This window comes from Microtus oregoni, unplaced genomic scaffold (assembly GCF_018167655.1).
Source record: "Microtus oregoni isolate MIOR12 unplaced genomic scaffold, Mior012 000032F_ref0000030, whole genome shotgun sequence".
NCBI classification, from domain to species: domain Eukaryota; kingdom Metazoa; phylum Chordata; class Mammalia; order Rodentia; family Cricetidae; genus Microtus; species Microtus oregoni.
In genome coordinates this window covers 14,975,944-14,992,557 of record NW_024543091.1, presented here as the reverse complement: position 1 = coordinate 14,992,557, position 16,614 = coordinate 14,975,944, and the positions used below count along the sequence as shown (strand labels likewise).

Here is a 16,614-nt window from a genome sequence, read left to right as displayed (position 1 = left end):
TTGCTGAATCACAAGGGTAAAATACCACGTTTTCAAGGACTTTATAGTCCAAATAACAATAACAACCAATCACAGCAAATAAACAGACAAAGGCAGATGACAATACTCTAAAGTAGGTAATGGTGAATTTAAAAGCCCTCATGCAAATTCCGATAGTTTTTAGTTTTGCACGTCACTTGCCTGTGCTTTTCATGGACATTTACAACCAAACCATCAGAAAAGCCAGTGGGAGATGTAATCTCTTCTATCATCACAACTGAAAATAGGTGTGAATATCCCAATACATAACAACTATAAAATTTCCTATTCTTCCAAAAACACAAAGACAACTAAACAGTAAGACACAAAAGTCCCATTCACCCAGAGATGATTCAGACTGTAGCTGTTTACAATTAACATCTTCAATACTTTTTTAAATGCTTACCTGTTTTATGTAAACTCATGACTATACTGTTTTCTTTTTAATAAAAACAAGTCTTGAAGCACTTTACTTTGGAGAATATAAACCTTACCCTACATTAGACTCCTTGTTTTAACAACAAACTCTAACGATTTCTAGAGACAGTAAGTTCCTCCTTTAGACAAGCTAGGCCTAGTGCAGATTGGTATCAGTGCAGGTGCGACTACCGCTAGTTCACCAGCTTGCTGCTAGAGGGACAGTCAGAAACCACACCAAACATGCATCCCTCTTGATTTCTGTTTCCTTTGTGAATGAACAGTTACCAAGCTCTTACAAGAATCATGAAGTAAACAGCATATGAGCAAATATTTATGAAGTAATTTTATAATGATTGAGACTGCCCCTTCCGGCAGTCACTGGGCAGAACCAACTGCTATTACAACTTGTTGAGTGAGTCTCCAGAGTTTAACTATCTTGATGTAAATGGAGTCTGCTCACTGCAGCACTGCTAGTAGGCTAGAAAAGAGAGGCTAAGTAAATATGAAAGCAAGAGAAACCTTAGCTACAGAGCCTGCTTTGTGTTCTTACCATACAGTTACCAGCTAATTATCCAATACTGTACCATGGTTCTTCAGACAGTTACCACTAGGAGCAGTGAAACACACAGGTTTGCAAAGTAGATGGAAAAGTCGGAGCAGACTCTCCAAAAGCCCAATTCACTATACTATGGAAGTTTCGTAACTTCCATAGCTGTATTAATAGTAGTGGCACAGAACCAATCATAGGCTCTAAAGATTTCACTCATTAAAATCATGATTTTAAAAAATACTGCCATGAGTGTATCATAGGAATAACAATTATGCCACTCATCTAAAAACTTTTCCAAAAATAAAAATAGTTAAAGAATGATTTTTGTCTATAACCTGTAAGTATCATGGTTCCACATTTTCTTTGTAAAGTTGGGAGGATTTTCTTCTCTATCCACTACCAGACAACTGACAAAATTCAGAAAGAGAATGGTAAAGAATGAGGTTTCCTTTTGAAAGGATCATGTACTAATGCTGGTTATAGAAGTATCACACCAAGCATACCTTGAATGCCTTCCTGAAAGATTTAACAGAAGTGCGAGTATTCCTTGGCCCAAAGACAAGACAGCTAGTTTATCCTTAAAGTAGAATCTTAGTCCCTAATCAATCTATTAAAGAAGACGCTCAAAGAACAAAACTCAGCCTGAAAAATCCTCTAGCCCAAGAACCTGTTACTGAACTAACTTACCACATTTTTTTTCCTGTATTTCAAGTTTCCAGTCTACACTTTAATATAAAGAAATTTTTTTGAGAAGGTAAAAAAGTTTAGGTAGGTGGGGGTTTTCCAATTTTAGAAAAAAAAAATATAATATATAAACTATGTTATAAATTGCTCCAACGTCTGATAAACATACAAAAACTAGGATCGTAAACAGTATCAATGTCCTCCCTTAATACTAAACCACACATTACCAGCAAAAGAGCTATCTACTAAATTTGTAGGTAAAAATTTTAGACTTTTCTGGGTTTCAAAATTACAACGAGTGACTATGCACCTACAGCCCAGAAATGGGAGTTACAGCAAACAAAACATACTTAACCTGGACTAGAAATAGACAGCTGACACTCAGGTAAGAGACATTAAGGACACCTGGAGAGTCTTGAAATACCTCCAGAAAAGAGCCTAACTGGAAAGTTTTAATACATTCGAGCTGTTCTATTTTCTCACCAAGAGATTTGACATAAGAGGTGGCTTTTTTGTCCTGTTTATGGGGGAGGGACATGCAAATGTGTCACAAAGCACAAGTAGAGGTCAGAAAATAGCTTGTAAGAGTCAGGTCTCTCCTCCCACCAAGAGAGTCACAGGGATCAAACTCAGGTCTTCAGGCTTGGCAGTAAGTGCCGTTACCACTGACCTATCTTGACAACCCCAAGAGAGTCAATATGGGAAGAAAAAAAGACAAAAAAGAAAGAAAACCCTTCTCTTAGTTTTATTCCATACTGGAACCAACAGTGCAAAACAGTTCACAAAAGCCAGGAAGTGGTGATGTACGCCTTTAATCCCAGCACTCGGGAGGCAGAGGCAGGCGGATCTCTGAGTTTGAGGCCAGTCTGGTCTACAAGAGCTAGTTCCAGGACAGGCTCCAAAGCGACAGCAAAACCCTGGGGGGGAGGGGGCAGTTTACAAAAACCTGAGATGACAACAGCAACCAGAAAGTACATGAGCCTCTGACCAGATAACAACAGCAGCTTCACTTGGTAGAGCTTCCAAATAAAGCCTCAGAGAAACTTAAAAATCAGGAGAACTCAGAAATGTCAAGCCGGTTCCACAATGGTCAACGCAGAACCTAAATATGGCCACACCATGTTTCTACCGTAACTTCAAAGTGAGGTTAGTGTTTTCTCCTGTCCAATAGCACAAGCAAACTTCATCTGTCTCCAAAAACTTCAAAACAAGGTATGTCTCCAGAACTAAAGAGTGGTAGCTCCGAACACAAATCCTGCCATGCTCACAAATACTCACAACTCTGTTTAGAGTGAAAAGTCAATCACATTATGTCCAACCTATACTCTGTCAGTCACCAATAAAATGGTGCTACAGCCACTAATTTGAAGTGATCCAGCTCACACTAGGTCACCAGAAGCAAAGACAGTCCAACCAGGACTTCCACCTGGTTCCACGAAGGATGCTTCATCCATCTAATTATCACAACTCTGAAAACCTCCCAGTCCCAAACTAGATGCTCTCTTAACCCCAAAGCAGTAGACAAAATGACATCTTGGACAAACTTTACCTTTTGATTCTTTTGGTTCGGCATTCTTTAGACGAGGCTGACCTGGATTTCGCTAAAAAACCCAGGCTAACCTCAAATTCACAATCCTCCAGCTTTAGCCTTCTACACTCTATGATTATAGGTATAAACTACCATGCCTATTAACAAACAAAAAGTATTTTGAGATGTGGTAGCAAAGTTTAAAAAAAAAAAAAAGCAAGTCTATCCTATAAGGTATCTCAGATTGTTTTATATTACTCTAAAGATTCCATCTCTGACTCATGATTGACTAGAATGAAGACTAGTCACCAATCCTTAATCTGTTTTCATTTCTGTGTGATCTTTACGTCCCCAAGCAGCCTCGCAGAGCTGAAATGACTCTCCATGGCCACTCTAAGACCACAATTTTAAACTGCAACACATGAGAGCACATTTTAAACATAGAACAGAAATTAAGGTATTTTTATAAAAACAGAATTTTTTCCCATTTAAAATGTATATTTAAAAATTATAGGATGGGGGCTAGAGGAACAGCTCAGTGGTCAAAAGCACCAGCCATTTTTGCAGAGGACTTAACTCTCAGCACTCACACAATGGCTTACAACCATCTGTAATTTTAGTTCCAAGGGATCCAACATCCTTTTCTGGCCTCCATGGTCACCAGGCAGGCTCATGCAGGCAAATACCTATACACATAAAATAAAAATAATAAATCTTGCTGGGCGGTGGTGGCGCATGCCTTTAATCCCAGCACTCGGGAGGCAGAGGCAGGCGGATCTCTGTGAGTTCGAGGCCAGCCTGGTCTAAGAGCTAGTTCCAGGCCAGGCACCAAAGCTACAGAGAAACCCTAACTTGAAAAAAACCTAAAAAATAAAATAAATCTTTTTTTTAAATTATAGAATGACCTGACTGGAAACATTTGAAAATAGGTTCAAATAGCAGTCATACAATGTACTTATCTACCTAAGCTTTAGTTTATGAACAGTTTTCTACCTACAAAGCCATTCTTGCTTTAAACATGGTCTTCTGTAAGAAGAAAAGACAGCTAAAGAATGTGCTCTAGCCGGGCGGTGGTGGCGCACGCCTTTAATCCCAGCACTCGGGAGGCAGAGCCAGGCGGATCTCTGTGAGTTCGAGACCAGCCTGGTCTACAAGAGCTAGATCCAGGACAGGCTCCAAAACCACAGAGAAACCCTGTCTCGAAAAACCAAAAAAAAAAAAAAAAAAAAAAAAAAAGAATGTGCTCTAGAACTGAGCCTAGCTGAGGGCAGGCCAGTCTCATCCCAGAGATGGTAACCCATCCCTGGCCCTATCTCCAGACACAAAGCAGAGCAAGAGACAAGCAGGGCCATGTGCTAAGCATGGTAACCTTCAGAGCCTCAGTTTTACAACAAGCATGTTTGTGCTAGGCATTAGGAAGTAAAATAGAAGAAATTTAGTTAAGACTGATTTGCAGTGCATCCTTTTTCTACCATTGAAAAAAGTGGAGAAATTCAACCCAGTTCCTCGACCCTTTAATACAGTTTCAAACATTGTAGTGACCCCAACCACACAATTATTTTCATTGCTACTTCATAACTGTAATTTTTGTACTTATTAACTGTAGTGTGAATATCTGTATTTTATGATGGGCTTAGGTGACTCCATGAAAGGGTCGTTCAACAAAAGAGGTCACAGCCATATGGAGAACCACTGTTTTAATCCAACACCTTCTGTAGTTCCTCCAAGCCTGTCTCCCAGTTATTATCTCAGGTTATGTCATTTTTATTCCTTTAAGAATTTCAAGCAAGTGGAGAAAATATGGAGAAAACATTACCTACATCAAAGGAATGATAATACCTAAGCATGGAAGGTCTGCAAAAAGTATACTCATTCCACTATTCTGTACGCTATAATACCTGGAGGTCTACAAAATAACATTAAGAAGAAATAATCTAAGAAAAAAAGGAGGAGGAAGAAGAGGAGAAGACAGTATACAGCAATTTAGTTCCTTAGTAACCAGATGATATTTCAAAGCTATTCTTGAACTTTTTTTACATCTTATACATGTAACATATAAAAATACATATAATTATCACATCAAAAGAGCGGCTCGATATGTTGCCCTCATGAAGCATTTACTCAACTCCACCACCACAAAGATAATTCTGTAAACTACTTAGGACAATGCCTATCATAAAAATTAATAAACACTGCCTATAATACTGATTATAATTATTACTGTTAATATACCCATAAATTCTAGTTAAGAAGAAACTGCATCGTGAATATAGTAGTTCAGGCCTGTAATCCCATCATTTTGGAGGCTGAGGCAGGAGGATTATCATAAATTCAAGTCTGTTATGGACTCCACAGTGAGTTCTAGGACAGCACAGTGAGATTCTGACGAAAAATGGGGGAGGGTAGATGCCACATTAGTAATTATAACCATTTGAATTAGCTTTATGGTATGCAAAATACACAATAAACAACATTATCTGATCCTCACTACGATTCTGAAAATAGGTATAATCTACTTTACACAAATAAGAAAAGTGTGCTCAGGGGATTTGAATGATGTGCTTAGGGCCACACTGCTAGTAAATTGAAAGCACTGATTCCAGGCCAACAGCATGGCTCTGAAAGCCAACTCCACCCACTACAGGACTCTGCCTCTTTCCTGAAAAGCCAGAATTCAAGGACTTTCTTCTCACTAATTCAATTGGTTCCTCTCCGTCTCAATAAGCACAAGTCAAAGACGGCAGGTAATTCTCCCCAGTAAATGCATAAACCCTTTATATATAATACCGGTGCAGTGAGTGAAATGTCACCACCACTCACTCCATTCATGCTTTATAAGCACTGTACTTTTACCTTAAATAATCAACCAAAGTCAGATTATATGCACCTAAATCCACCATTAACATCAATTCTTAGCCTCATCATTTATCTCACTGAGTTCATTTCCCTAAAGAATTCATTAACTCCTTAATTATAACTTACAGGGTATGGAAAAAAATCTGTATCCTTTATCAAAGAAAAAAATATATATGGGTAAATACACATAGGTACAAGGAAGTGTTAATTACCACATTATTTATATCAAAAGGAAAATTAACAAAATCCCTATATTCAAACAATCAGAAAACTGAAGTATTGCTGTATCTACTCCATAAAAGAGATGCAAATATTTTTAAACCAACTCGGTAGAGAAAATGCTCACGGAAGAATATGTAGTGAAATTTTTAGGGGGTGTTATAAAGTAGAACTACCATTAAGATTTCACATTGGAATACAAATACAGCACTTTTAGGTGGGGAAAAAAAGACTAAAAGAAATAAATCAAAAACCTAACAGTTTTCTCTGGACAGTGAAATGAGGGTGAATTTTTTTCCTATTCTCCAATTTGACCACTGACAACTATACATTAATTTTATAGGCAGATGTAAGGGTGAGTTATTTGCTTTTGTTTTGTTGTAAAACAACACTTTAACTCATTTCCCAGCTTTTCCCCTCAAAAATCTCCAAATTAGCCACAAGGGTTTCCAGTCCTTTAAATATCCATGTGTCTTCTGTTACTGGGGTGGGGGAATATGTAGGGGATGCTCCTTGTTTTTTATTTGGTTTGGTTTTTCACAACACAAGGAATCAAACGCAATGATTTATCACTCTAGGTAACTGTTCCACTGCTAACTACTCCCCCAAGTAGGTTGTGTTCAATTTAAGACTCAATTACTTTCATTATTTTCAGAACCACCTCCCTGAGTTGTCGTCTCTCTTGGCCACAGAATTCTGACTCTTCAGAATCTGTGAATCCTTTACTCCTACTATTTTCTTTCCTTCTACTTCCCATACACACTGTGACTAAATCCAAACCTTAGTATCTCATCTCTAGATTAGTACAACTTCCTAAATAAATACCTTCCTTATTCCAGTGCCTTCCCAGGAACAATTCATTCCGCCACAACTTACTGCATACCAAGTGCTGTTCTTGGGGTTTCCCATTTATTAGCTTCTCTGATGCTAAAACAAACTTACCAGTAGCTATTACCGAACAGATTAAGAACAGTAGCCTATAGTAAGCTAGTAAGTGATGATATCTGAATGTGACCCCAACAATGCAGCTCTAGATAAGCTTACAAACATGAATTCTGGAATGGCAACTGGTTAAAGCCAACTTCTTTTTTCTCAAACTGTACAGACTCTTCAGTAACATCAAATTACTATTTTATACTATCCCAACTTCTGGGAAGTTGAATTCTTCTCCTCCATGAACAATCCTACATATTGCCTTCACAAGTGAACACTAAATCAAACCTTTTAAGTTAAGCTAGTTCCCTCACTCTATAGCACAACCCTCTTATGGACTCAACATAAATTATACTAATATACAGTTCTTGATATTCTGTACATACAGAAGTTTACCATCCAGTTTTATATTTTATATCTTTACACATAAACAATGAAATGTCTCCACTTCCAGTCTATGACCTTCTCTATTTCCCATCTTCCCAAAAGCTAGTACCACAAGACCAGGCTGCATAAAGTAGTAATTAATAAATGGTTATCTAACTGACAATCATATGGCTCAACTATTTAACAAAGCAGGATACCAATCTCTAGTCTTCTGTAGTGATACGTTGGTTTTCTCACTTTATTCCATAAATACTTTAGATCTGTAATTTCAACATTCCCAACTAAAAGTAAACATTCAGGTGACATCAAAAAGCAATCTTGAACTGTTCGATATTTTGTTAGTTTTTTTAGCTTTTGGTTCTTTTCTTTTTTTCTTGGTTTGGTTTTGTTTTAAGGTAGCTTATGCACTGTGGAGAAACAAGATTTTCTTTCCTTCCTCAGTTCCCACCTAACAGCATCCTAATAAGCACCTCTTATCTATAAGCACTCTCTTGTAACAAGATGCCTGAGTCTTCAACAATATAAAGCAGGCAGTGAATTTCAAGAATGGTAACCAACTGTTTAAGAACAGAAAAGACTATCTGGCCTTAATAACTGTGTATGCTCTATGATTCTGATAAATCAAAATGCAGAAACAACTGTGATGATAATCAAAGCTGAATGTTTTTATTTTCCTATCCAAAAAAACCATTGTGAAACTCTGGGAAGACAATATACCAAAAGATAGTTTAAAGACAGAAATATAAATTTATATTTAAGTTGTTGATGAAAAGACAAAAATGATCGATTATAAGCACCTTTCACTAAGTGTAGCAAGTCTCAAGCACTGTGGTCTGATGAAGGGGCACCGTGCTCACAGCTACAATCCTGTGTTTTAATTTTCTGTCTTCCATGTTTGTACTTACAAGGTTTTCCAAAAAGACCTCTTTTCTAATTATCTTTTACCTTAATAAATCATTGTAACTTAAAATATTACGTGTCCCCATACAATTGCTTACTCTGTCGTTACTATTTATCAGTAAAGCAGTATCTAAAATGTTGAATCTTATCATATACATATTAATAAAACATAGTTATCCTAAATCTCAACTCTAACTGGTATACACACTCCACTCATAACCTGAAAATACCTTGAGTGATATAGGCCAACTTAGTCTCCATTTTATTTAAAAATCATCATTTCTGTTTGTACTATAATTCACTTTTAAAATACATTAATAAAATCTTGGTTTTATGCCTTCATTTCCTTTTCACTAGATGTATTCAAATTTCATTATAGCAATTTGAAAAGTTATATGATGCGTCCACACTTAATAATCTTAGCATACATAATGGAGAGAGTAAATACTTAATAATGCTATGGATTTTTTAATTAGTAGGAAAGTGCATGCAATTATAAAAGGGCAGCATAAGGCTGTCTTTACCTTACCACTATCATTACCCTATTTGTGACACCATGCTACACTTAAGGAAGACATTACCACTGGAAGAAAATGGAGAAAGCAACACTGGATCTGTGGATAGTTTCCCTTTTGTTTTTTGTTTTGGTTTGTTTCCACAGTCTTATGTAGCCCACTCTGGCCTTTAACTATGTATTCAGTTGTAACCTTGAATTCCTGTCCCTCCTGCCTTTGCCTCTGAGCTGAGATTACAAGTATGAGCCAATATACTAAATTGCATATATTGTTTCCTATAACTGTATTTGAAGCTGGTGCACCCCACCCTTCATTTCCAAAGAAACACTTATCACAAGGTCACTACGGAACATCTCACACAGTCTATCACACCAAGTGGACTAATTTACAGTCTAACTATAATGTAAAGGAAATAACATCTTGAGGAAGAAATGACACTGTACAGATTCAAGTAATAAATACACGTTCATCTTCTCTATAATGACTTTCTAGTGCCAGCTACTATGCACGTTATTTGTTTTGCTTCAGAAACAAGATAAAAGCAACATCTCATTCTATAGAATATACTGGGTACTTCAGGTAAAAAGAAGACACAAAAGTATTGTACATATTTAAATAGTATCTCAAAAATAATCAACTACAAAATTAAGTCATTCTTTAAAGGGATGAATAAAGAGGAGGACGTAATACTGCACATTATAAACTGCAGCTCTCACAAAGCAAAAGGTGTCCCACTGTTACTCCAAAGACAAAACCTCTAGTCTTTACAACCAGCTCTTCAAAAGGACCATGAGATCTTCACGTCCTATGTGCTGCACATCAATAGAAACTATAGTGTGTCACAAATATCCTTTGAAATCAGCATAGGTTAATCAAATGTCAATAAGATACATGTACAGTACATACACAGAATAGTACTGTGCCAATTTCTTTTAAGCATTCATTTTGAGATAAGAAAGGGTATAGAGAAACTGTATCCACCAGATATCTTGTAAAATAACCTCACACAATTTTCTCATTTCAAAATTTAGATCGTCTAATTACTCAAGGGCATATCCACAGAATATGTGGATGTCCACAGAATACAGAAATTCCCAAATAACATCTTAATGCAGAGAAATGAGTGTGTCTTCTCTCACAAATATTTATGTGACGCCTTGAAGAGTGGTGGCAAATGCCAGTACCATGCTTGCAATCCACCAGACATTTTCAAATCAGAAGCCATTCTCAATTCTTAAGTATAACCCCACTCTCATAACAAGTTTCTAATGTTCCTATCCTAATCAGTGCCCAGTTAAACATTTTCCACAACCTGAACTGAAGCTAACAGTATAAAACAGCAGTCAGGAACCACAGGAGGGCATACCAAGCACCTGTCTTGTCTTACAAAATGTACATCTGAAAGTTCTTAACATTGAACTCTTAGCTACAAAAATTAAGATGTCCTCTAAATACTAGCAGAGGGCTGCAACACAGCTACTTCTCTACAAATAATTTTCTACTTCTAGTCCAAAAAGCAGAAAATGCTCCAGTGCTTACTAGCGAGAGAAAAGAGGTGGGAGAAGGGTTGGAAGTTGGCTAACATTTCATATCTTTATAATCAAGATTACTATCCTTTAGCTTATATGAAATCCAAAAATGCTCTCCTATTCAACACGTTAAATGACAGGCATCCTATAGTTTTTCCACATGGTGTACTGTCTGCCAACCTAATGTGTGATTTTAAACAAACGGTTTTTAAATATAAAGTAGAAATAGAATAAAACATTAAACCCGGTTATAAAATTAACCACATTTCCAGGTGTTCTGCTCTCACAGCATTTGGAAACCAGTTATGATTTTACTAAGGTAAACAAAAAGCACTGACTGAGCTTCTGCCCAGAAACCTAACAGCCGGTTTTCTCAGGATGATGCTCTCATTGCTTTTCTCCCCAGCTCTTTGGACACTGAAGAATAAATTTAAGTGAAACAGAAGTTACAACTTCTATGAACTAGAATATACCCTGCTCTGGAAAATTCATTTCTAAATTCCAAGCTTAGTAATATGACAAAACAGTATACCAAAAGCAAACAAATTTAACATTAGTAGTATTGGCTTAGGAATCTTAATTTTTTAAAAAAATCCTAATTTTTTTAAAAATTAGATTCATATATCATTTAAAATAATCTAAGTTTTTATTTATTTCTAACATAAAATTAACATTTTAAATTGATGTCCACAAAATTACTGATTTTCTAAAGATTTCCAATGTAAGAGCCATTTTTAAATAAATACAACTAACTAATTATTATTTGTCTCAATTCTACCTTTTATGCACACGTATCAGTAATACTTTTATCCATTTTAGAAGCTGGGATTTAATAATGCTAATGAGCTGAAAATAAATGTCCGCATATAAAAGGAACACCCATAAACCACAGAGCACCTTCTTCAGGCATTTTCTAAACACAATCATGACCCAATCAACCATGTTCAAGACAATTTTGAATCTTGACAGTCACAAAGAGAGCAACTTGAAATCTATGTTGAAATTCTTTAAAACATATCAAGGAATCTTTAAGACAAGGCTCCAAGTTTGAGACTTTTTCAGTTTATAATTCTAACCAGACACGGTACAGAATGTGTAACGGGCACTAAAATGCTTTATGCTTTCTATTAAAATGTGCCAGAGCACTAAAACATAAATTTCTGATTTTCAGCGTCGTCTTACCTGACCCGCTGAACTGACTGCTTCCCAGGGTCGTCGGTCTTGTTTTCCCACTATTAACAGGTGGGGAAAACATCTGCAAAATAAGCCAAATGCATCTGTTAATCCTGAAATTCTTCTAGACTCCTTGCAAAGAAAAGTTCAAGTGTCATCAATTAATTCCTTAATTTTCATAGAGAGTTTGAAATAAAAATGGAAGATACATTCAGACCAAGCATGGCAATAACAAGTGATATTACTTACTAATACTGCTTGGGAAAACTGGTGACATTTGCTATCAAAACCCGGCTACAGGCAAGATTCCAAGATAATTAAGTCTAAACAGTAAATTTTTACCCATGATCTTCACTTTGGCCCAAAGTGATTCCCATTGCATTAACATTACTTATAGCACTTGTAATCAGAATCGTGTCCGATGAAACCACCACACACCAGAAAGATAATAAATATCAGTTCTAATATAGCAGGTATCGGTCCCGCCTTCGAGGCACAGTTAACGTTGAAATTCAAGCCATTAGCAACAAATAAGGGCAATGGGCTCTGTGGCTTCACCTTTTACTTTTAAATCATTTTCCATGTTACGTATGCACACTGCATCCGCATAGTTAAAGTACTCAGCTCAGAAGGCCTGGAATTCTACCGCTAGGTCGACTTCTCTGAAGCTGACACATTTTCAGGTACCACAAGCCACATGAAGTCTTGGGGAGGGAAGAAACTGAGAAGAGTTTCAGGGGGAAAGAAATCTTTCATACAAAGTCTAAAATCCCTAATAATCATCAAGGCTAGGCTCAACCAAAGCTCATGACTGCACTGTTCTTCTCCTAACTGGTTAAATCCAATGACCCCTCTGGCATTAAAGTTTGAAATCTGCAAGTCTAGACATTACATCAAAGTTCAGGTGTCCAACTTGGGGGAGTTGGACTCCAGCCCTCCGGAGAATCGCTGAAAAGCAGATGGAGTTGGCCGCTGCCATGTCGCTTTCCCCCTTTCCTCCCTAGCTCGCTATCTCGGGAAACCGCAGCAGAACCCCAAGATGCGGAGGAAAGCTCTCCTACCGCACTGAAGTCCAGCAGGTCGCTCAGCTCCTTGTCGGTCCCTATCGCGGCCATGCGCTGCTGCTGGGGATTCATCTTCAGCCACTTCTAGCAGGTCCTACGGGCGGAGGAGACAGGCTGAGTCGCGGAGACCCGGGGGCCCGACGTGAGAGGGGCAGGGGCAGGGGCAGCGCTCGGGGTCGGGGGCCACCGGCCGACACGCCAGACCCCCACGCATCCCCACAGAGGGAGGGATGGGCAGAGGCGGGTGAGCCCCGCTACCGCTCAGCTGCGGGAACCCACGCGTGGCTCGATGGCTCCCGCAAGTTTCCGAGGTGGCTCGGCTTCGTGGTCCCCAGAGGCGGAGTACCGAACGAGCCCGCGCCCAGCGAGGGAGCAAGAGAGCGGCGGCGACCCGGAGAGCAAGTGACTCACTCGCTCGGCAACAATAGAGCTGACAAGTTGCGGGGAGCGCGCAGCTCACAGGCCCGCGTCTGCGGCCCGGACGTCCCCAGCGGGGGTCCTCGGGGTGGCGGAGAGCGCCCCACGCGCGTCCGCGCACCGCAAACTCCCGCCCGGCCTCCTCCTCCCACTTGGGCCGCCCTGCCCCGGACTCGCTGAACAATGAGACGGGCTCGGCGGCTCCCGGGCCCCGAGTGCCGAGCCCCGAGCGCCGCGCAGGCCGACCGCCGCTGCCCGGGCCTGGACCCCGCGGCTCGCGCCTCCGCCCCGCCGCGCGCCGCAACTTGGACGCGGCCCCGGGCTCCGCGCGGTACAAAGGGACCCGAGTTCCGCGCGTCCCGCCCGCCGCCCGCGGTTACCTGCCGCCCGGGCTCTGCATCCAACCTCCCCGATTAAAGTTCACTTTGGCCGGGAGCGCGGGCTCAGGCTCCCCCCCCCCCCCCCTTCTCTTCGCGCCGCCGGCGGCTCGGTGGCCTCGGGCCCGCGCGAGCACTTGGGTCCGCGCGGCTCGGGCGGCTCTCGGGCTTGGCCGCCCGTGGCTCCCCGGGCGGGCTGGCGGTCCCCCCGATAGAACTTGTGGGTCTCCTCAGGCGGACATTTTTTTTTTTTCGCTGAGGCGGCCTCAGCACCGAGCTCCGCTCGCCTCCGGATCCCTCCGCGCCTCAAGCGCGTCGGCTTAACCCCTCGCTGCCCGGCGCGCTCCCGCCTCCCGCGCCGAGGAAGTGGGACCGCGGAGGGGGCGGGGAGGCGCGAGGCGGGGCGGGGCGGGGCGGCGGACGGACAAAGCCCGCGGCCGGCAGCGGGCGTCTCCTCACGCTGGCGGCGCCCTGAAGTGCTGCGGCGGGGACGCAGCTGGGTAGCATCTGGATTCGCCACCCGCAGCCATTCCCGAGCTCAGCCACGCCGGACGCGGGAGGCTGTGGAGCCGCAGCTGTGGTGGGCGGACTCTGGGAAAAGCGCGAAGCCCCTCACGCCGCGCAAATCAGCTCGCTCACCTGAGCGCGCCGTTCCACCTGAGCCCCGCACGGGGGACAACGAGTTCTGCGAGAGGCTTGAGCCCGGTCCTTGGTGGAACCAGAGTCAGCCTCGGGAAGTTAAGTCTTGATGAGCAAGTTCCGAACTTGGCCTGAAGAAGCCCCACAAAAGAAAGATTCGGCCTAGGAAGGAAGGTTTTCCTGAGGGGAAGCCGGGGCGGGGATTGTGTTGGGGTCTGCTGGTGAAGAGAAGACCAGCCAGGCCTCTGCAGAAGAAACACTGAACAGAAATAAACTGAAGAGAGTGGCCAACTCTTGAGGATCATGACTGCAAGAAGAAGCCGGTGGCCTCTGAACTTCATGTAAAGAAGATAGAGTCGTTAAGTGGGCCATTACTGTGCTTGACTGAAGCTGTCCGACCAGAGGAGATTGAAGTTTGGCTGTGGGGCCTACATCTAGAATTTATTCCAAATCCGATCATAGTCTACCCTCCCCCGAATCCATTCCCCCATGTGCCCATACATGCTCAAGCAACTGGTGTGTGAGTGTGTGCACGCGCGCTTCCTTCTTAAAGTATCATAATTTCACCGAAAAATATCAACACAATCCCGTTTCCTGCTACAGTTTCTGGCTGGTTAATTGGAATAAAAATACGCAAATTTACTGAAGCCTTTGAGAACTTTTTTGCATATGCTCAAAATAAGTAAATAAATCTTCCAAACACGGGTCAATCCACAATAAATGGAACACACAAGGAAGCCTTCTCAAAGAGAGATCTGATATTTGGTGACGTTTCCAGTCTAAACCAAACAGTTCTGAGCCAGGTCCATCATCATTGATTAAAAGAACAGGGTTTGGGTATCTGTTCTTTGGAACTGGGTGTGTTCTAAGTGAGACAAACAGCAATCACAAATTCGCATGCCTCCATAACAAAGACTTAACCATCAAATAGGAAGTTTGATTAGGTAACTTATAAAGCCATATTTCTGTGGTAAGACTGACCGAGTAAAACTGGGGGAAAAAAAAAAATCTTGACAGAAGGCGATGCCATGGAGCCATGAGGGATGAAAGAAGGGACGGCTTCTTATACTTCTCACGAAACTATTTCAGAGGAAGTCACAGGACTCCCTCGTTTCTATGAAAAACTGAAGGGTGTGGTGAGATTTTGTTTTTAACAAAGCTTGTCTGGGAATCAGAGTGTGGCGATAAACCACTAGGTAACCATAGAAGTCAAGCAGTGGTGGCAAACACCTTTAATCCCAGCACTCCAAAGACAGAGGCAGATGGATCTCTTCTGAGTCCAAGCCCACTCCCTACACGAAATGGATCCAGTCTAAAAGAGAAACAGCCGGGTGGTGGTGGCTCTCGCGTGTTTAATGTCAGTACCTGGGAGTCACACGCCTTTAATCCCAGCATTAGAGAAGTGGAGACAGGAAGGGATATGGCTGGGCAGAGAGGTGAATATAAGGTGGGAGGAAACAGGAGCTCAGATGCAGTTTGACGATGCAGTCTGAGGCAGCATTCTGAGGACAGGATCAATCTGTCCCTTTGGTCTGAGCACTGGTAGAGGTAAGAACTCTAGTGGCAGGCCCCTCTGCTTCTCTGATCTTCAGCATTTACCCCAATAGCTGACTCCGAGTTTTTATTATTAATAACAATTAGAGTTAGTGCTACACTTGGGGAAGGTTTTCATATCTATTATGACAAATACAAATTTGTGTGTTGATTCTGTCACTAGATTGGGAGTTTTTTAAGGGTTGAGACTGTCATGCCATGCACCTAACATTATACCTGGTACAGAAGGTTGGATGGTAACCTGAATTTATTTATTCTGTTTAAAAAGTTATTTAATATGTCAATGTGTTGCTGAACATGTGGCTCTAATTTTTTAGAGAAAAGCTGGAATATTGAAATTAAAAGATGAAATTATCTTCACGCTTACATATGGTTTCTGTATGTGTGTTTTTAAATAAAGTAGTAATATTCCCATCAGTGAATAGCCAATGCTATTCCTGACAAATACGGAAGACCCAATATTAAAGTGGAGCTTTAGAGCTGGAGAGATGGCTCAGTGGGTAAGGTGCTTGTTGCATAACCTGAGCTGGTTTTTGCTTTGTTTTGTCTTTTTCAACCACTTGAGTTCTATCCCTAGCAGCCACATGCACACAATAAGTGTTAAAAAACGATTTGATTAGAATTTCACATCATTTATTACACTATTTATTGACTGTGTCAGACAGAACTAGAATTCTGTTGAGAATCTGAGAAAGAACTGGCAGCACAAATTCCATGTTAATTAATAGTACTGACAGGTTAAGATCAACAAATGAATATGAAAAAATACTTAATACACATTTCATACAGCCAAGGCATGGTGCTAAATAAATGCTATTGGAGCCAAAAGTCCAAACTCTACCCTGTCCTCA

The 16,614-nt window shown here is 40.9% G+C and overlaps 1 protein-coding gene across 6 annotated transcripts in view; it reads right to left on the bottom strand.

The window, feature by feature from the left end:
* The window catches only part of Tcf12 (transcription factor 12), a 260,476-nt gene extending 246,784 nt beyond the window's left edge, over nucleotides 1–13,692 (bottom strand). For all 6 annotated transcript variants that reach the window (XM_041679863.1, XM_041679864.1, XM_041679865.1 and 3 more), the window contains exons 1-3: nucleotides 13,574–13,692; nucleotides 12,774–12,870; nucleotides 11,722–11,794 (exon numbers count right to left, since the gene is read on the bottom strand). In XM_041679863.1, the coding sequence (XP_041535797.1) occupies nucleotides 11,722–11,794; nucleotides 12,774–12,848 (148 nt within the window). In that variant the 5' untranslated portion in view covers nucleotides 12,849–12,870; nucleotides 13,574–13,692. The remainder of the gene's footprint in view (nucleotides 1–11,721; nucleotides 11,795–12,773; nucleotides 12,871–13,573) is intronic.
* Between the last annotated feature and the right edge of the window lie 2,922 nt (nucleotides 13,693–16,614).